The sequence below is a fragment of the Bubalus bubalis genome, chromosome 22, assembly GCF_019923935.1.
Source record: "Bubalus bubalis isolate 160015118507 breed Murrah chromosome 22, NDDB_SH_1, whole genome shotgun sequence".
NCBI classification, from domain to species: Eukaryota; Metazoa; Chordata; class Mammalia; order Artiodactyla; family Bovidae; genus Bubalus; species Bubalus bubalis.
In genome coordinates this window covers 41,586,626-41,607,554 of record NC_059178.1, presented here as the reverse complement: position 1 = coordinate 41,607,554, position 20,929 = coordinate 41,586,626, and the positions used below count along the sequence as shown (strand labels likewise).

General features: G+C 45.8%; 1 protein-coding gene across 11 annotated transcripts in view; it reads right to left on the bottom strand.

Annotated features, from left to right (window-relative positions):
• FHOD3 (formin homology 2 domain containing 3) overlaps positions 1 to 20,929 on the bottom strand; it is a 521,378-nt gene that overhangs the window by 124,039 nt on the left and 376,410 nt on the right. For 4 of the 11 annotated variants that reach the window (XM_044934658.2, XM_044934661.2, XM_044934665.2 and 1 more), the window contains 4 exons: positions 18,215 to 18,334; positions 14,894 to 15,226; positions 14,194 to 14,268; positions 9,485 to 9,598 (listed from right to left, as the gene is read on the bottom strand). The exons of 1 other annotated variant lie outside the window; for it this stretch is intronic. In XM_044934658.2, coding sequence (XP_044790593.2) covers positions 9,485 to 9,598; positions 14,194 to 14,268; positions 14,894 to 15,226; positions 18,215 to 18,334 — 642 coding nt within the window. The remainder of the gene's footprint in view (positions 1 to 9,484; positions 9,599 to 14,193; positions 14,269 to 14,893; positions 15,227 to 18,214; positions 18,335 to 20,929) is intronic. 6 more of the 11 variants (XM_044934666.2, XM_025273207.3, XM_044934668.2 and 3 more) reach the window with 4 other exon arrangements.

The following is a 20,929-nucleotide window of genomic DNA, read 5'->3' as shown; positions in this document are numbered from 1 at the left end:
CCATGCTGGCTTGAACTGAGGCCCATCCTTTTGGTCTTCTCCCTTCCTCTCCACTCCAGGCCAACTTACCCCCTCACCGCCCACCTGCACCCCCATCGGCATGCTCGCCTCTCCTCTGAACATGTGTCTTCCAAACACAGTCTCCTAACTATTCCAGGATCATGACTTGAAGAAAGATGTGCAATCACTCTATTTTCTTATCTCCCTTGTTACCTTCCCTCCTACGCTCTGCCCTCTCAGGGGAGGGGGACACGATGCAATTTGTCTTGTGTTGGTGACTCAGTTTCCCAGACCTCTTACCAGAGGTGTCCGTCACGAGGACACAGGACCCATGCTGGTGTCCCCACCCTGATGGCCTCTCTTTCTCCACTTCCTCAATGAAAGTTCATTTTCTTCACAATATTTATTTGCCGACCATTTGCTTGTCTTCTGTTTCTGCCACTAGGGTGTAAGCTCGATGAAGCTAGGGACAGGGTCTCATTCAGTCAATGTTGGACTCCCAGGTCAGCATACATGGCCCATTCTAAGCACCCAATAAATACCTGCTGAATGAAATGGATGAGTATGTGGAGTGTGTGGTTGGGTGGGTGGGTGTTGTGTGTGTTCACAGGCCCAAACAGGTTTCCAGCTACCACCGGCTCCCATGGTTTTGTGCTAGGATTGTACAAAGACTAGAGAGTGTGTGTGTTTCTATCTCTATCTAGCTATCTAGATACTGATCTATATTTCTATCTATATATGTGTGTGTACACACACACTTTCTAAAATCAACTTAGAAACCCAGTCTCTTCCACTATAATAGTAAAACTTACTCACTCATGGCCTGGCTTTGTGGGAAGGGGGGAAATGGAATCAGGGACCCAGAAATACATTTTCTGAAGGAAAATTCTTCCCTATCCTTCCTACCCATTTTCACTCTGTGATCTGTGCACAACACCAGTCTAAAACCACTGTAGCCAATGAGAACTGGAGACCTGGCTGTGGGGAGCTGTCCCACTAGGAGAGGGGGCACAAGCAGGGAAGGTGGTGCCGGGCTCAGCTGACAGCACGGGACACCTGAGTGTCTAAGCCCTATGGGTGGAGCTGTTCAATCTGTAGTGTTTTGATGAGTGATACTTGGACTTGCGTGTTACAGATCTCACCTACTCTCTTCCACACAAGTGAATGTTCTTGCTTCCCAACAGAAGCACAATATATATTGATACTTTTTAGGTTGCTATGGTGATGGTGATAGTTTAGTCGCTAAGTCATGTCCAACTCTTGTGACCCCATGGACTGTAGCCTCCCAGACTCCTCTGTCCATGGGACTCTCCAGGAAAGAATACTGGAGTGGGTTGCCATGCCCTTCTCCAGGGGATCTTCCTGACCCAGAAATTGAACCCAGGTCTCCTGCATTGCAAACAGTTTCTTTACCAACTGAGTTACACCATGTAGGAAGGTTGCTATAGACACTCTTTAAGTAAACAAGGGTTATAGAATTGTCTAATTTAAAAATATCAATAAATTCATAAACAAAAATATCTATTCCTAGGAATTCCCTGACAGTCCAGGGGTCAGGACCTAGCGTTCCTACTGCTAGAGGTCAGGGTTTGATCGCTGGTCAGGGAACTGAGATCTTACAAGCCATGCAGCATATCCAAAAAATAAAATAAAAATGTAAAAATCTACTCTAATCTCACTTTCCAAAGGAAGGAAACAAGATAAGAGGTTAAAACTGCTCCTGCGTTTGTTCTCCTGGTTATTTGACAAAGAAGTGGGAGAAGAGCAGTGAGGAAAGGGGAATCTCATGCCGTAGAGACGTAGAGATGGCTGCCACTCAATAGCGAAACAGTCCAAAGGCTGCTGGGACATGCAGACATGGGATGCAGAACATGGGACAAGCAGAAAGTGCTTCCATGCAAAAACAAACACTTTTATCTTTACAATTTACATGTGGATTCTCCAGTCCTGCTTATCTTAAAGATTTTTCCTTGACTCTTTAATCAAATGCCCAGTCCAGAAAGGTGAACCATCTTTATGCCATGGCTTTGTGAAACCCAGGTTCACTAATGCAGACCATGGTACATTTGTGAACCCCACTACAGAAACAAAAGGATGAACACATAATGATTCAAAGGGCTGAGAGCTGAAACTGAGGTGCATGAACCCATAAGAATTGTCACAATTCATTCTTCCTGAGGAAGTTAGAGAAGTTTTACAGACAGATGTCATCTACTTGGGTCTTGGAGGATGAGAAGGAAGCAACTGAATGAGCAGAGGAGGAGGCTGGTCAGAGAACAGAGCAAATATGAAAGAAGGGGGCCTTGGAAGAGCCTGGCAGCATTTCTGTGGGGTTGAAGTACAGTGAGGATGGGCGTGCTGATGGCTGCCGAAGTTGCAAGGTGTATGCGGGATCCAAATGTGAGAGATCCTAGAGACGATGCTACTCAGGTGGAGCTTGCTGATAAGTGGTGGGAGGCACTCAAGGTTGCAGAGCAGGAAATGTCACTTGCTCAGATCTGTATTTCAGAAAGTGTAGGAGACATACATCACTGCAATACATAGTCCACGAGTGACACAGATCCTGGGCTATATCTATGGCGGTAGGAGGGGTGAGAAGGAGTCAGATCCAAAACCCACGTGGGATGACACAGAACCTAGGTCCCCTAATGTCCACAATCACTGATGAAGCCATTGGGAAGCCAGACCCTTCTGCAAACTCCCTCTGTTAACTGATGGGTGCCTCTGCTCTCATGCACTTTGGATGTAACACCATTACTTAATCAAGACCACATTATGCCTTACAGGAACTCCTTGTTCACCAAGATTGCTATCAGGACCTAGCAGCAGGCCAGTAGAAAGCCTGCTTGGTGCACAGCACCAGGAGCACACAGATTCACTGCCTCTTGGTTTGAATGGTAGGGAATCTGCCTGTGTGGGTATCTTTTTCTGCTGTTGGCCTTCGTGGGCTCTATGCCATGAACTGTGATCACAAAGAAAGGCAATGCCTTTTATTCCATTTAAGTGCTATTCAGAATTTTTTTCAGTGATTTTTTTCATTTACTTTGATCAATTTAAATTAAAAATAAAAATTTAAAAGCCCATTGGACAATGGAGCTCTTAACTCTACTGACACAATTTTTGGAAGAGTACTGTGTAGACCAAGTGATGGAACATGGCCAGCAAGTGTTTGGGATCCAGAAAAACACACGGATCATATATTCGGAAAAAGCAGTGATGTGAAAACCAGACAAGTAGAAGCTCAAGGCATATGTAGATACTAGCAAAGGCAAGAAATAATAAAAGGCCAAAGCAGACTAGAACAGGAAGCCAGAAGCACCCAGACACCCATACAGAGCAGTCCACGTGGAGGAGGAAATCAGGATGAGGGAGACACGGGTACCAGCCAATGATACTCAGGGCAATGCTTGATGGGCTGGCAAGTAGCTGAGAACTACAGGAGCCAAAGTAACTGAAAGTAGGCAGGCAATGCATGGAAAAGGAGACCTTCATCCGGGGGGGGTGTTACCACATCAGTGCTGGAGACAGGTATTCTAGGGGTTATAGGAAGTGAGATCTCACAAGGCAGTGCTCAGGCTCAGCATGTCAGGCTCCCACCCTCATCCTAACTGCTTGGTCCCAGCTCCCCCAAATATCCCTGTGCTCTTTATTCCAGTGTTGGCAATCACCACATAAAACCCCACAGCAACAGACGACAAAAACAGCAGGACTCTTTCAAGATAGCAGATGATATAGTCATATTCCAAAGACTGGGGAAGAAAGAGGGCTCCTGACAGCCTCAAATGGTTGATCCATCTGAGAAGATGGGCACTGGAGCAGATGGGAGACGCTCCTGTGGAAGCACCTTGAACAGACATATAAACAAGCCTGCATTGCTGTTGGTATACAACAAATTGACCGGGAAACAGAGGACTGTTCACTAAATGGTATTCAAACAAGTGAAAAAATGTAACTTTGACCTCCACCTCACACCATATGACAAAATAACTTCCCGGGTAGAAAAAATATTTCCATGTGAAAACTGTAGCTACAAAAATATTAGAAGAAACCATGGGATAAAAACTGTAGCTACGATTTTTTCACCTGTCTGAATACCACTCGGCAAACAATCCAACGATTAGAAAAAACCACGGGAGAAAAGGGGACTTCCCTGGTGGCTCAGTTGGTGAAGAATCTGCCTGCAATGCAGGAGACACAGGTTTGATCCCTGGGTCAGGAAGGTCCCCTGGAGAAGGAAATGGCAACCCACTCCAGTATTCTTGCCTGGGAAATCCCATGGACAGAGGAGCCCAGCCGGTTGCAGTCCATGGGGTCATAAGAGTAGGACATGACTTAGCAACAAAACCACCTCCACCATAGGAGAAAAAGCTGTCCTCATGAGGAACACAAAAGCCAGAAGACAGAACAGATTAATAAATGTGATTCCAAGATTTAAATTGTTCTGCACACAAATATTGTAAAAAGAACAATGACTGAGGAAAGTAATAGGTACACCCACTGGAGTTTATAAAGAACCTGGACACCTCAGTAAGAAAAAGAACTCAGGGATCATGAAGCACAAATCCACAGGAAAGGAGAAGTGCCTTTACATATGAAATCATGCTCAGTCATAACAGGAAACACAAATGTACATTTTAATGACATACGACTCTTCACTGCTCGGAGAGCAATGGCTGAAAACTTGAATGGTGCCTCTTTGGCAGAGGGGTTGGGAACACAGGGTCTTTTACACATTGCAGCTGAGAACCAAAACTGGGGCAATCTTCACCAAGAGCAACTGGGCAAAAACCAATCAAAACTGTAAAAATACAAAAACCTGACTTACTAAATCTATTTCTAGGCATTCGTCCTAGAGAGAATCACACATGTGCAAGAGGACACTCAGATAATAATCACACTGCAGTATCATCAGGGCCCATCGTTACATGATTGGGGAGATGAAACAGCACCCAGAGAACAAAGTACTAAAAAGAATGGAGCAGCTGTAAAGAGACATTCAAAAGCAGAGACATGATTTGTATAACTGCTTTACAGCGTTGTGTTAGTTTCTGCTGCACAACAATGTGACTCAGCTGTATGTAAACATCTATTAGGGCCTCAGCACTAGTGGTAAAGAATCCACCTGCCAATGCAGGAGACGCAGGAGATGCAGGTTCAATCCCTGGGTCGGGAAGATCCCCTGGAGGAGGGCATGGCAACCCACTCCAGTATTCTTGCCTGGAGAATCCCATGGACAGAGGAGCCTGGCGGGCTACAGTCCATGGGGTTGCAAAGAGTTGGACACCCTGAAGCAACCTAGATCGGCACATACATATATTAAGGACTCCTGACATTAGTGTGTAAAGCAGGCAAGTGACTGGCATTTACAGCAGACAACAGCACTAATGTAAGGGGGGAAGGAGAACAGACTCAGTGCACAAGGCACATACTGGCAGGCCCACAGGGAAGTCCTCCCTGGCCTCCTAAAATCTCCAAGGTGCACCCACTGAGCTCTTAGCATCTTCACTTGCTCATGACCACCCACCCCCAGCTCACAGCACAGGGGCCTCATTCCCAGAGCACTTACTTCCCAGCCCCAGCACAAAGGCTGATCCGCCTCAAGGCACCTTCAGCCCCCAGCGCTGGGCTCACTGTTCCCTCGAATTCCCTCAGCAGCCACTGTCACCATACCGAACAAGCGTGCAGCTGCCTCTTCTGCAAAGGCCCACCAGAGGGGGATGTCGCAGTAGGGATGCAGAGACGATGCGCTCAGGCCAGAGCCACAGAGTGACCACGCTGCGGTGATTGTCTGCCTGTTTGTTTTATTTGAATACTTGAAGATGAATGGTTCAAATACTCTTGTAATTTGTTTTCTTTTAAAAAGAAAATATTTAGAATGTTTCCACTCAAAAAGCACAGTTTCAAAATTGAAGCATTTTAAAAGTCTGCTTTCATTAAACAGTTGCATCTTGTATCCCTGAGGGCTTCTGCAAATGGTTCTGGTCTTCTTATTTTGTTTTGTTTTGGTACAACTCAAGCTGCAATTTCATGAAAGTTAATGCTGCACTCTCTGTTTCTAACAGAGCCCTGTAAACAAAGCTGTAACAGGAGATGTGGAGAAGGGTTCGTTTTAATACCGCTGCTTAACTTAATTTGTATATTGTTTCTTCAGCTCTTCCTTTCTAGGTCAATTTATCATTCCAAGTTTTATTAACATCCAACACACTAATATGCTTGGGGAAAATATGAAAACTCTAAACTCACAGTAATGCCCAGTTGTAGTCCCAAAGCGGGCTGACCTGCCTGAAGGGGAGTTTTAGTTGGCGTGATTTTCCTAGGACTTCAGGGAAGTGAATCTTGTTTGCAAATCAAGGAAAAGGGTTTCTAGAACGCCCCAGTAATGCATGGGGCCTTGTCATGCTGTGTATTAGCCCAGAGTGTTCTGACAGAACACTCTGTCAGTGTGGGTTCTCATTGCAAAATGCGATTGTTCATAAGAGTGCAATGTTTTTCCTAAGAGATTTTCTTTTGAGTTTCAATAATTAGGGGTATATAAAACATCTCAAGGATAAATCTTACAAACCCTCCTGAAGTATATACCTCGGTCAAAACAATCCTGTATCTTAATAAGACAGAAAATATTTCTAAATGTAAAAATAGATTACGGTGACATCCAAAGAATCCAGTTGTTGAAGAGGAAAAAAGAAAAAATCAAACTGTATAAAAATAAATATTATAAATACAACTGACATAATATGCTAGGGTGGTGAGATATGAATATGATTTGGAGTTAAGGATTCTCTTGTTTTTACTGGTTTTTATACTCACAAAACATAAGCTGGCAAAGTGAGAGTAGAAAGTGGTGATGTGGCCGGGCCTGGTGGCTTTCTGGCCTTAATGGAATGCCATATCTGATGTTTCAAAGTTGCAGATGGTGATGGTTGAAACAAAAATCATGCAAATGCAAAGAAGTAAGAAACCCTTTGCAGCTTTCCTCGCTGGTGGATACAGTGATATAGTGAACTTGCTATGGCAGGAGCGCACAGGGGAGAAGAGGCAGCTCAGAACAGGAGGGTTCCCTGCCTCGGCTGCCACCCAGCAATGGGGTCTCAGCACACGGGCTCCCTCTGAAGGATTTCAACCCAGTGCCTTCTTCAAACCGAGGACCACGAAGTCCTCACCCCACCAGCACCGGAGCATCTCCCGGGGTGTCAGACAGACTCCTCAGGCCGTGTGCACCCCAAGATGAACATCTCCATCCTTGCTCTGCTTCTCGTCCCGCATCTTCCATCTCAGTTCCTTGTTTCTAACATCTGCAGGCTCCCCTGCGTCCACCCTCCCAGCTGCAGCCAAGTCTGCACAAACCCACTACTCCTTTCCAGCCCTGAGGCCTCTGCCACTCCTGGGCAGGGTCACCTCTCTCTGACTTAGAGGCAGCTTCGAGCAGCCCTGGTCTCTGCAGCTTTGCCCCACTGGCTCCACCTGCACTGTGGGCCAATTAGTTCATGGCACCAGCTGTTTCAAAACCTTAACAGCCCAGGGTCTTGGGATGAAGTCCAGCCTCCTCCAGGGCACTCAAGGGTTTCTGGGATCCAGACCCTCTTCTCCCTCCCCCACTAAATCCCCCCAGCCCCTCAGGGGACACTCAGCTAGCCCCAGCAGGAAAGAGGCACAGGCAGAAGTCCTTCAGGGTCCTTAGCTCCCAGACCTTCCAGCTCAAACAGGACCTGGGTTTCCCCATTAGGACCTGGGAACAACATTCCTCCAAAGGTGAAGGCTTGGGAAACCCGTGGACCTCCTGTCCTTCCAATTTCTCAACCTTAGAAACCTCCAAATTGTCCACAATGAGTGAATAATTCACCTGGATCCTTCAATTGGCATTCACCTTGACTTTTCCACAGCCTAGCCCCAGAAACTATAGCAATGAATGGAGCCTACTTCCTTGCTCCTAAGGAGCTGGCGACCCGGCAAATGTCAGATATTACATTTACCCAGCAAATGTAATATCAAGTCAGACTCTAATATTCCTCACTTCAGGCTCAAATCTCACATCTCATAGGACAAAGGTTCTCTTTCCAGGTGACCTCTCTAGGAGCACAGGAGACCTCAGTTGATCCCCAGAACAAGTGCCCTAGGGTGAAAAGCAGAGATTTCATGGCAATCCATCTGCTACCTTATGACCAGGACCCAGCCAAGCCCAGATGTGACCAGCTCACGACCACACTGGACTGTGCCACCTGGGAGTCTGACACCAGGGGGTTTAGGTACCATTTTAGAAATTAAAGGTGGTGTGTGGCCAGACAACCCCCTTCTTCCAAGATCTCCAGTCAGCAAAACACCCTTCAGAATATACTGGAGACCATGTGAATATGGATTTGTTTTAAATTTGAGATTAAAGGCAAATGACCCCTGTGAATTGCTCACTTCTGAATTTCTGATCATTCACGAGCTGCTGGACATTATATCTCACCACTGTACACTGTCACTGGACCCACACAGCGGGGTTCAAGTGTACCTTATCATCTGCTCAGAAAACCACCCTCTAAGGTGAGGGTTGACATAATCGGCACATACCCTCAGGGATTAAATAACTTCCCAGTGAGAGAACTGGAACCCTAGCCAGTCTTCTCTAACTCGGTGCTCTTGCCATATAAGGGAAGCCATTTTTATTGTTCTAAAATTACAGGCCTTACCTTTCTCTTGTAAACACATCCTTGTGCAATCCCTTGCTTCTAGGAGTAATAATAAGTTCCTTTCTGGTGGTCTAATTAATACTCTTGCCAAGTTAAATGCCATCCATAGACCCATATAATTCATTTGTTTTCTGGTAGGTCCTGAATTAATAAAACAACACCTTAAAGGTGCCCTTAAAGGGTCCACTACCTCCTGATGTACATAGAATGAATCATTCAAAGGCGAAAATGGATGTGTATAACACAAATTGCAGGGTTAACACAAAATCTAGAACAGTTTTTAAGGGGTGAATCAAAACATTCACATTTAAATATTTTAGAACAAATTTGCATACCTATCTTTAGGATGCTGAGAGATAAGACAGTATTACCAATAAACTACCACCTCTAATAAGATAGTTACATAGTACAGTGTGAAAGAGAGAAAACAGTCTTACCTTTGGACTATACTCTGTCTAGGGAAATATTTCAGATTATTCTTTTATACTTTTCTTTGGGCACTCTTTTTTAAAAAACCTTTTTTATTTTGTAATGGGGTATAGCTGATGAACAAGTAATGTCGTTATACTTTCAGGTGAACAGTGAAGGGACTCAGCCATACATACACATGTATCCATTCCCCTGCAAACTCCCCTCCCACCCAGGCCACCGCATAACATGGAGCAGCGTTCCCTGGGCCTTACAGTGAGTCCTTGTCGGTGATCCATTTTAAATACAGTGTGGGTACATGTCCATCCCAAATTCCCTTTGGGCACTCTTAAACTGATTCCCTTCGCTTGAGGACAAGGAAGCAGTCAGTACATACAACCCACCTTTCGGGCCTGGCCTCCTGTGGGGGTGAGAGGGATGATGTGGGGGTGGTGGGCACGCTGGATCCAGATGAAGGTCTCGAGGAGTGATGAGAGTTGTTGCCAAAGCTGCTGTATCTGAAGAGTACAGAGGGTTAAGTTGGGGGCAGGAAGGGACAGATAAATGAGTACAAGTCACTAGATGAATAACACTCGGCAAACTGTCTTAATTTTTACAAGAAAAACAGGTCTAGACAAGGTAGCACTGTTAGTGATCACCCTAACTTAAAGAAACTTACTAACTTCTTCATTTTTATTATTTCTTATTAGAGAAGCTTCCCAAAGTCCCAAACTGCTAAGTAGCGTGTTATGACAAAGGGTTTAAACAAAATCCTCATGTTTCCTTTCTAAGTGTACCTTAAAACTAGTTGCTAACATAAACAGAATCCAAATTGCTTTGGTTTTTTTTTTAATTTTTTTTTATTTTTAAACTTGACATAATTGTATTAGTTTTGCCAAATATCATGAATTATGAAGATTTTTCTTGCTTCTAGGATCAAACCTGCGTCTCCTGCACTGCAGGTGAATTCTCTACCGCTGAGCAACCAGGGAAGCCCTGGTGGTGGCGCTGCTTCTGCTGCTGCTAAGCCGCTTCGGTCGTGTCTGACTCTGTGCGACCCCACAGACGGCAGCCCACCAGGCTCCGCCCTCCCTGGGATTCTCCAGGCAAGAACACTGGAGTGGGCTGCCGTTTCCTTCTCTGGTGGTGGCACAATCAGTGTTAATTCCATCAAAGGTCTGCAGAAAACATCAGACAACTGACTAAGGAAACATCTTACTAAAAAATTCTCCTTTAGGTGCTTCTGAATCAATTTCATCTACTAGACGCCATAGTCTCGTTGCATGCCCGGCAATCAAGGAGCAACTGTCTCCAGACCTTCTAGGCTGGCCTGCCGCTTAGAGGCGCACATATCGAATGTTTTCACCCAACACGTCCTCAGAACCAAAATGACAGCCACTAAGTTTCAATGAGCTTTTATCATCTCCCAGTCAACCCTGACAAGTTTCAGGATTTGTTCAAGTCTAGGGCTTTCTTGTTTTTTCAGAATAGCTGTTCTTTAGCTAAGGTGGATTTAGCTATTATCAGCAGAGCTTTGTCCTACAACCTATTCAGTGACAGGGCAGGGCTGACTCTTCTAAATTGGTTAGGACACACTACTGGAGTGTTTGGGACTCCCAGGGCTGCTATGATAGAAGTGCACAAAGACCTTCCCATACACAGCGAATCCAGTACAAGTTCCCACCAAGAGAGTCAGTACTAACCATTCTAGGAGGCCATTTTATCTCAAAATATGGATATCCATTGACCAAATAAGTCTACTTTTGGAGAAGTTAACATAGCCTTACTTACGGTGATTTATATACTAAAAGCATCACACAGGAAGATTCTCACTGGCAGCTCCTTGAGATCATGGCAAAAAACTAGAAACTACCCAACTAGGTAACAGTGTGAGGATAAGAAAGTATGGTGTAACACTCACTGATGGAATGTTACGCAACCATTAAAAATGACTGCCAATTTATAAGTGAAAACATGGCAAATGTTCACAGTGTGTTTATACCTGCATACATACCGCACGCAACATCCGTTTATAATATTATACAGTAAGTTTGATTACAATTGTAAAAAATACCCTCAAAGGTAAAAGAGAATGTATAGAAGAAAGCATAAAATAAAGCTCACCTATTTCAAAAAGTGGAATACAGAAGTAAAATTTCAGATTTCCTTAGTGAATTACTATAATAGAACCTAAAATACTCATATTACCCCCAATCTATTCTGCTGTGTCTGCTGTGTTGGCTTCTTATTTGTCTTTTTGCTATCATGGGTTAGCTTGTGCTGAGTACCAGGCACCCTGGCAGGCAGATGGGGACTCACAATGCTACCCCACCACCACCCTCCCCTGTTAACACACCATCTTCATGGCACTTGGTTTCCGGGCATTCATCTTCTCATCTCTTAAAAGTCCCAACACACTGCCTGTCCAGCAGGCTAACTGCTTCTTCTCTGAGTGAGTGTTGGCTTGATTTTTCAAGTGGTGGTGGTGGTTTAGTGGCTAAATTGTGAATGACTCTTGTGACCCCATGGACAGTAGCCTGCCAGGCTCCTCTGTCCATAGGATTTATCAGGCAAGAATGCTGGAGTGAGTTGCCATTTCCTTCTCCAGGGGCTCTTCCTGACCCAGGGATTGGACCCATGTCTCCTGCATTGGCAGGCAAATTCTTGACCGTTGAGTCACAGGGAAGCCCGTTATGTCAATTACACCTCAATAAAAAAATTAAAATAAAAGAGGGTCCCTAAAATCATAGGCCACAGAAAAGAGAGAAAAGCAAAAAATAAGATGATATGAAAAAAAGGAAGCAGCAGAGAAGGGAATAAAAGCCCAGAAGGAAAGAGGAGAGAAGCAGCAGGCAGCGGGCCCTGCTCAGGAGGGAAGGAAGCTGCCCCAGACCTCGGGATTCTCCGGGAGACAGGCCCCGTGCTCTGGCTTCAGCCCTGCGTCACCCAGCCGTCTGGACACTAAGCTTGCTATTCTACACAAGCATCTAAAACCACCCCCTTCCAGACCAAAAGTGGGCATCCCGGAGAATGTTTTAACAGGATTACTTTACTAAAATTATGTCTCAAAAACATTATGGAAATAAAACAAGCATAGAATCATTTCCCCTCCTTTAATTTCTCTAATGGTTGAACAATTAATTCGACTACCTCGTGGTCTGTCCAATTTTGCATCTCAATTTCAGCTAAACTAACTGAATTCACTGCACAGAGTTTTTTGTTTTTGTTTTTAAAAAATTCTTTTTAACAACTAACTGCTTGGTTTCTATTATAACCTATTCAGTTGCAGTCCACTACTGAGCAGTCAAATGTGTAGCCATGTCGACCTGGGACAACCACACTGAGTGAACATCAGAAAATTAATAGGTACAAACAATATTTATACAGTATTCAAATTCCTGTCAAATAATTTAAAAATTATAAACTTTCCTCAGCTAAATCCAAGCTGATTCTCATTCACAAGCATGCATGCATGCTCAGCTGTGTCCGACTCTTTGCAACCCCATGAAATGTAGCCTGCCTGGCTCCTCTGTCTGTGGGATTCTCCAGGTAAGAATACTGGAGTGGATTGCCTTGCCCTCCTCCAGGGGATCTTCCTGACCCAGGAATCGAATCCACATCTCCTGCATTTCCTGCGTTGGCAGACAGATTCTTTACCACTGAGCCACCCGGGAAGTCTCACAAGCATGAGGCTGCTTTTCTCAATCTATGTGTATATTTATTTTGGCCAGTTCCACGTTTCTATTGCTCTCATCCCCCAGGACTGTGAGTGGTACTGAAGCCTGGGGCCACGTGGGAGGGACCCGGACCCAGAAAAGCCCCGTCAGGGCCTGTGAGTCCATCACCATTCTGGGCTAACACCATCCTGCTAGGGAAGATGAGGTTGCCAGGATATCTTTCTTCCAGTCAAATGTGTGGCTCATCACTTGTACACAGATACTATTATCAAGGGATATAAGAGCTATGTCAGATGCATTTCATGAAAATTGTGTGAAAGATCACAGTAACTCAGAATTTTAGACCTAAAAGAGACTGGTAGAGAACTTGTTGTTTGGAGGTATTCAAACAGGAGGTCACATACTCCTGAAAGTATACAAAGCCATTCTGGCTGAGTAAGCCATCTCCACTTACCAAACTGCTCTGTGCCTCCATTTCCTCACTGAATATACATGGGCCATCAGTTAATACTGATTTTTATTACTGATTTTGGACAATATGATTGTTTAAAATATTCAAACTCTCTGCTCCCCATTTTCTGCTCTGCAGAGAGGTCCTGATCCAGGCATCAGCGAAGAGCAGGCACATAGGTAAGCGTACAAACACCTGCTGAAAATTCCCTGAGCATTTTTGATTCGCACACCTCCTTCCCTCAGCCTCATCTCCAATTGGCATAGGAATCACTGAAGCATCCATATGTAAATAATGCAATTATATTAGCCAAGATATGGAAGCAACCTATATGTTCATCAACATATGAATGGATAAAGAAGATGTGAGTCAGATATATATCAATATATACAATGGAATATCATCAGTCATAAAAGAGAACAAAATAAAGCTATCTGCAGCAACATGAATGGACCTAGAGATTGTCATACTAAGTGAAGTAAGTCAGAAAAATACCATATCACTTAATAATACATATGGAATCTAAAATATGATACAAATCCACATATCTATGAAACAAAAACAGACTCACAGATATAGAGAACAGACTTGCAGTTTCCCAGGGAGGGGAGGAGAGGGCTAGATTAGGAGTATGGGATTACCAGAGGCAAACTATTATATACAGGATGGATAAACAAGTGCTACACTATAGCACAGAGAACTATATGCAACATTCTGTGACAAAAAATAGTGAAAAAGGATATGAAAAAAATATATGTATAACTGAGTCACTTTGCTGTACAGAAGAAATTAACACTGTAAGTTAACTGGACTGCAATAAAAATTTTAAAACATAATTAAATTAATGCCCAGGAAGTGATTCAAAACGGCAACTGTTTGCCATCTCACAGGAAGTTATGAGCAGTGTCTGAAAGAAAATCATGTACATTAGAACAAAAACTGAAAGCTACAAAAGAGAGAAAGGAGATAAAGAAAAGACACCCACCTATTAGAAGAGAAAGACCGGAAGTTGTAAGGCTCGGAGGCAGAACACGTGCCCAGATGGAGAGAATCAGAGGAACTGTGAAAGGAAGGAAAACCCACTCAAGAGGCTGCCTGGAAAGTTGGCGAAGCCCCTCGCTGCATTTTGCAGATCAAGAGAGATGGGCTTGGGGCGGGAGGGGGGGAGGTGCTTTAGATTCTGACCTCATGCTTATGTTTATAAACCTTACCTTCATAAATCCATTTTTAGTAATGGCATTAGAACACAAGAGCTCCTCAATTGGCACAGACAGGATTTTCTTCTGTGTGTGCTAATTCGCTCAGTCTTGTCCGACTCTTTGCCACGCTATGGACTCTAGCCCACCAGGCTCCTCTGTCCCTGGGATTTCCCAGGCAAGAATACTGGAGTGGGTTGCCATGCCCTCTGCCAGGGGATCTTCCTCGACCAGGGATCGAAGCCATGTCTCTTACATCTCCTGCATTGGCAGGTGGGTTCATTACCACTAGTGCCCCCCTGGGAAGCCCATATTTTGCCTGCATGCTGTAATTAGTGAGTGGTCAGGGACTTTACACAACTGCTGCCCTCTGCTCTGACCCGAATTCACACAAACACAGTGCAAGATGAGCCAGAGGATGCAGCTAACACGCCCATGTCACCTTCCCCTGGGCAGCCTCACGCAGGCCACTACGTGGGCCGGATCTACCTGCTTTCCTGCTGGGACTCGGCTTCCTTCTCCTTGGTGGACAAGGGCGAATCCTCAAAGTCATAGGAGAAGAGGTGGAAGGGGCTGTGGGGCACGTAGGGCAGCTTTTCTCTGCTGGGTGATGCCTTCGGGGGAGCAGGCGCACTGGAGGACGGCCGAGAGGCCGGGGTGGGGCTGGGGGGCGGCCGCAGGGCGGGCCCCGAGGACCCTCTGCCCGAGGGGGTCCCCGCCTCAGCACTGGCCTGCAGCGGCTTCCCAGGCGAGGCAGCGGCGGGGGCTGCATCCTTTCCGGTGGCGGTGACGGCGACCTCGGAGGCAGGGCGGGCCTCGCTGCTGAGGCAGCAGCAGCGGAGAGGAGAGGGGAAGAAAGGGGAGGAAGAGAGATTGAGGAGAGAGGGAGCCAAGGTTAAGAAAGGGGAAAAAGACGTGTAAAAACTCATCACCAGCAAGGCTACCGGCTTCAGAATCCGGCGGTGTTTCTTGACCTGCTGCATAGAAGCCGGAAACCCTGCTTTTCCCAATAATCCTGACGCCCTGGGCTGGCCAGTCTGAGAGGTCAGACCAACCTGGCCTCCAAGCAAACAGGGGCCTTTGTGAGCGGATCTCATGGGGCCTCAAAGGCTCGTCTGCACCTGCCCTCCTCACCCACCAAGGGTACCCCCCAGTTGTGTTGACACTGAAATTTCCACAATTTGAACTTAATTTCTTTGTCTGGCTCAACAGGGGATCCTCCTCCTAAAAAGCCCAGACTTGAGGATGAGGTATCCCACAAGCTCCATACTTAGGAGTTAGGGCTTGTGGATCCTTTCCTGAAAGCAAGTGTGGAGAAGGGAAAACGATGCCAGGAGGACATGCAAAGAACCCGAAATGAGGGGCTGGCAGAGTGAAGTCACATTTTGCCTGGTTCACAGGCACATTTCCCCCAGGCCTCCTCTACCACAAAACCCTAGACATCTAGACCCCTGCAGGCAGGCCTGACTCTGCCACAGACATAGTCATGGAGACTTCCACCTTCAGGGGCTGGATTCAAAATGTCTTTAGATGTCTTGATGCCCACCTCTGTCACTGGAGTCCTGCGCTGTACTTAGTCGCTCAGTCGTATTTGACTTTTTGCCACCCCATGGACCTTAGCCCACCAGGCTCCTCTGTCCATGGGAATTCTCCAGGCAAGAATACCAGAGTGGGTTGCCATGCCCTCCTCCAGGGGATCTTCCCAACCCAGGGATCGAACCCAGGTCTCCCCCATTGCGGGTGGATTCTTTACCCTCTGAACCACCAGGGAAGCCCACTGGAGAATCTACCTTAAATTCTGCAGTTTTCAAAACCATAGTCCCTTTCCCAGAGAACTTGACTCCTGGCCATGCCCATTTGGGAATGGAACATGAGCTATGTTTTTTTTTCTTTCCTACCTCAAATTCGGAGCTCCATCTGTGTATAAGAGCAGGGATATACTGGTTCCCCTGGCTCAGAGGGAGAATGGGATGAGACCACACTGCGGTGCTCAGGGCAGGCCTGGCACAGGGGGTACATACAATGGCACACACATGTGGCGGGTACACATGGCAAGCATCCAGGGAAACAGCCAGCAGGACGAGGGAGCAGTGGAAGGCACCCGCCCACAGAAGGAAGCGGAACCTTTCCCACCACTTTTAAGTCTAGCAGCTTGCACCAGGGAGCAAGTAGCAGTCACATCCATGTTAATGAACACCCTGGCTGAGATCAAACCCTTGGGCTTCATGTGCACACCCTGTGCTTCCTGAAACAGAAAAGTCTAATCTGTACAATCTCTGATGAAGATGCCCTACAGCACCAGTCGTGCCATCAAAGATACTGCAGGGGTAGGATAAACTGCTGTCTATCTGCGTCAACAACCATCCCGTGTAAAGGCGGCAATGGTGGTCAGGACACCTTTATAGGCTGCTCTTTCCAGCCAGATTCTTCCATCCGGTCTGGGGGTGCTACTGAACTGTTTAAGTCCCTGAGGGTGAAGGGCTTGTGTGGGTGGAGGTCACACCATGTACACTTAAGCACATGAGGAGCCACACGGGTGTATTTATTGAGGGTCCACAAAATTTTCTGTGGCTCATTTTCAGCCTAAGGTGGGACTGTCATTTGAACCTCCTACTTTCCCAGAGCATCCCTAACTAAAGTCACTACCCCCGAGCCTGGCACTCAGCACAGGCCAGGGAGGGGGTGCCCTGGTTAATGCCTGCCTTTCACCCCCTCACTCTCGAATGTGCACCTCACTCTCTGTGGACACCTAGTGGTCATTCCTTTTCCATCTCTACATTCTGCTGGCTTCTTCCTGGACATTCCCCAAGTGGGGAAGCAGTTCAGAGAGAAGTCCATGGCCCCAGAGAGCCGTGGACATTCCAGCGCATCCAATGGGCCTATCTGAGAACTTTTACTTGCGTTGGTGACCTGGAGAAGCAGGTCGCAGCAGCAAAGAATCCCATTAATTTTGAAATCGGTAAAAGATTTTAGCCTTTTGACTTTGCTTATTTGTGGAAAAACTAACAGCAAAAATATGAAAGTGCAGTGTAGTCAATCAAGTGAAGGAACTGATTATAGAATTATTTTTGAATATCAGAAAATGAAATTACCCATGATCAACTTTTATGTTTCATACAGACCTCATTTGGGGGGAAATATTCACCAAATTCACAAGTATCTACAAGGTGCCTTTCTGTTAATATTGTTTGAAGACAGAAAGGATGCACCTTGGAGAGGTGAGTAGAGGAAAGAAAACTCCCCCAAAGGGTTGAAGAGCTCTGAGAGTCATTCTGGGCATGACAATAAATGCTGGGATTTATTTATTTATTTTTTCTGTGCTGTATGGGGGTGAAAAGTGGTCCTGTCCATTTGGATACAAATCAAAGTGCATTATTACTATAGCAGTCATCCACATATTTTAGATAACATTATACTGGTAAAATTAGCAAGAAGAAGGTGACACGTGGAATTACTCTTCCTATAGGGCAGAAAGGGTTAAAATTTTCCGAGTGTCTCATTAGTTATTGCCAATGTGACTGAGCCCAAGCACTCAGGGAGGGGACAGTGGGGAGAAAAGCAGCTGGGTGTGTCTTCCATAAAGCGTGGTGAGGGAGGCAGTATTTGAGTAAAAAATACAGTCCTCTAGGGAAAACGTGCTCAGTTATATTTCTAGGAAGCTAGTCACTCTGGGGCTGTGTGTGCAGGGAACCAGTGCGGAAGGGAGCCAGTGAGGAAGTAAGGAGGCTACTGAAGGATGCTGCAAACTCTCCATCAGGAAGGAGCCTCCAGGCTTTCAGTGGGAGCCAGGGAGGGTCCAGCCCTCGGTACCTGTCCTTGCCCTGACAGGGGGCATCGTCCTCTCTCTCTTCCTCTGAATTGGGCTCCGTGACTGGCTGCTCCTCCTCCTCCTCCTCCTCCTCCTCCTCCTCCTCCTCCTCCTCCTCAACCCTGAGACAAGGCCAGGAAAAGAGAAATGCACACAGAGACAAGATGGAAAAGCGAGATAAGCATTACAGACAAACAGGAAGATGAAGCCAAAAAAAACAACAACAACAACAACAAACCTCCAGCTGGCTGAAATGAAAAGAGCACACTTAATCTGTTGGGAGAAAAGGAGACAGTTCTGAGATGGAGAAATTTAAGTGTGGGTCAGAGATGCAATCACCTGGACCAAGCCAAATTTCTGTATTGAGCTGGCTGGATGCGACTGCCTTGCACACCCCCACCCGGCTCCCGCCAACCCCCTACCACATGAACTCAGAGCCGCCTCTGGCCTCAGGCTGGCCTCCCAAGCAGTTCTCCTCCTGCACATGGAAGGTGCGGTGGCTGTCCTGTGGGCTGCCCCGCGCCGGTAGGGAGCAGTCCTCACGTCTCCACTGCGTTCCGTCCAGCACCAACCTCCACGTGGGCAGGTGGTTTCTGCATGTTACTCCCTCATTCGCAGTCAATGTGTCTGGGGGTGGGGGGCTGATTCCCCCCCCATTTCAAGGGTTAACACATGGCCCAGGTGGAATCCATCCAGGCCACCCCTGGGATTTCTCCTGGTGCCTTCAGGGACGAGAAGGTACAAGGACACCCTAAGTTGAGTGGAGGAGGGCTGCCTGTGACTGAAGATGGTCCAAGAACAGCAGAGTTGGAGAGAGAGAGAGAGGGGGAAAGTGGGGGATGGAGAGAGAGAGAGAAAGCAGTCCCCATGACAGTTTTAATACTTGGATCTAAAATACTTCTGAAGCTTCACTAACAGAAGATAGTAACTGCTCATTTGCACTTAAGATAGTTTAACTTGAGTTTTGTTCCTGCAGCTACACAAGGACAGACTCTGATAACCGATTCATTTCCTTCCTTGGCCTCTAAACCCTGTCGACATGTGACTTCTGTCACCATCCACGTGGAACACCCTGAGGGCTTCTTAATTCCTTGTCAAAGGGATTGAAACAACTGGACTCTGATGACATCCATCTTTGTTCACTTCAGCCCCACGTGCTGGACCTCACAATCACACAGAACTAGCCCACCTTGGAAAACCTACATCCAAACTTCTACACCTGCACCTCCCTTCCCCAACCACAAGCCCCATCCTCCAACTCTCTCATTTCTCTCCTCCCACCGTAACTCTTCTACAACCTCAGGGTCCGCCTCTGTTTCCTAGAGGAAGATTGTCCTCCACCAGTTCCTTATTGCCTTCAGTCCTCATGAACTGACCATTCTCACTGCACCCATCATTTTGCCAAGATCTTTAACTCTTTTGCCCCAGTGTCCTTTAGTCATGGTTTTTAATTTTTACTGAAATATAAAATATATACATACAAGCACACGAACCACTGAGGTTTCACAAAATAGACACATCCGTGTAATCAGCATTCCTTCAATGCTCCTGTTTAATTGCCTCCCTCCTCTACCTCAAATAGCACAAGTCAGCCTGGCCTGATTTTGTCCTCCATCTAAAGAAATCATACTGTATCCAGCTTCTTTTGTTCAACATTACATTTGTGAGAATCATCTATACGGCTACATGTACTTGAAGATCATTCTTTCTCGTGGCTGTATACCATTCTCTCACATGAATACACTATAATTTAGTTATCCATTCTACTGTTGATGCTAACCAGGTACTTTTCAGTTTGGGGTTATTTTGCCTAGGGCTGTTATGGATACTGTCGTAGATGTTTTTTTAATGTTTTTGGTCATAAGATATGCTTAAGTACATCTCTGTTAGAAACTGTCAAACACTTTTTTAAATGAATGAATGAATTTACATTGCTATAAATAGTCTATAAGCATTCTGGTTGTCCCCACATTCTTGCCAAGATTTGATATTTTTGCCTTTCATTTTGCCATCTAATCTGAGGGTGAGGTCTCACTGTAGCTATAGTTCACTTTCCCTGATGACCAATGAAGTTGGGCACATTATTATACTTTTAGTGCCTATTTAGATACCCTGTTTTTGAAGCGTCTAAGTACTCTGCCTTAAGAACCTGTAGGTTGTCTTTGCATTCACTTTATGGTGTCTTTTAATAAATGTAGTTTCTTAATCTTTACGGGACCCCATTTATCATTTTTTCCTTTGAACAGTTCTGTTCAGTCACTCTGAATGAAACTGTTTTCAGTCACAAAGTTCGTGTCTGACTCTTTGCAACCCAATGGACTGCAGCATGCAAGGCTTCCCTGTCCCTCACCAACACCCGGAACTTGCTCAAACTCATGTCCATCCAGTTGGTGATGCCATCCAACCATCTCATCCTCTGTCATCCCCTTCTCCTCCCACCTTTAATCTTTCCCAGCATCAGGGTCTTTTCCAATGAGTCAGTTCTTCGCATCGGGTAGCCAAAGTATTGGAGTTTCAGCTTTAGCATCAGTCCTTCCAACGAATATTCAGGAATGATTTCCTTTAGGATTGACAGGTTTGATCTCCTTGCAGTCCAGGGAACTCTCAAGGGTCTTCTCCAACACTTCTCCAACACTTCAAAAGGATCAATTCTTTGGTGCTCAGCTCTCTTTATAGTCCAACTCTCACATCCATACATGACTGGAAAAACCATAGCT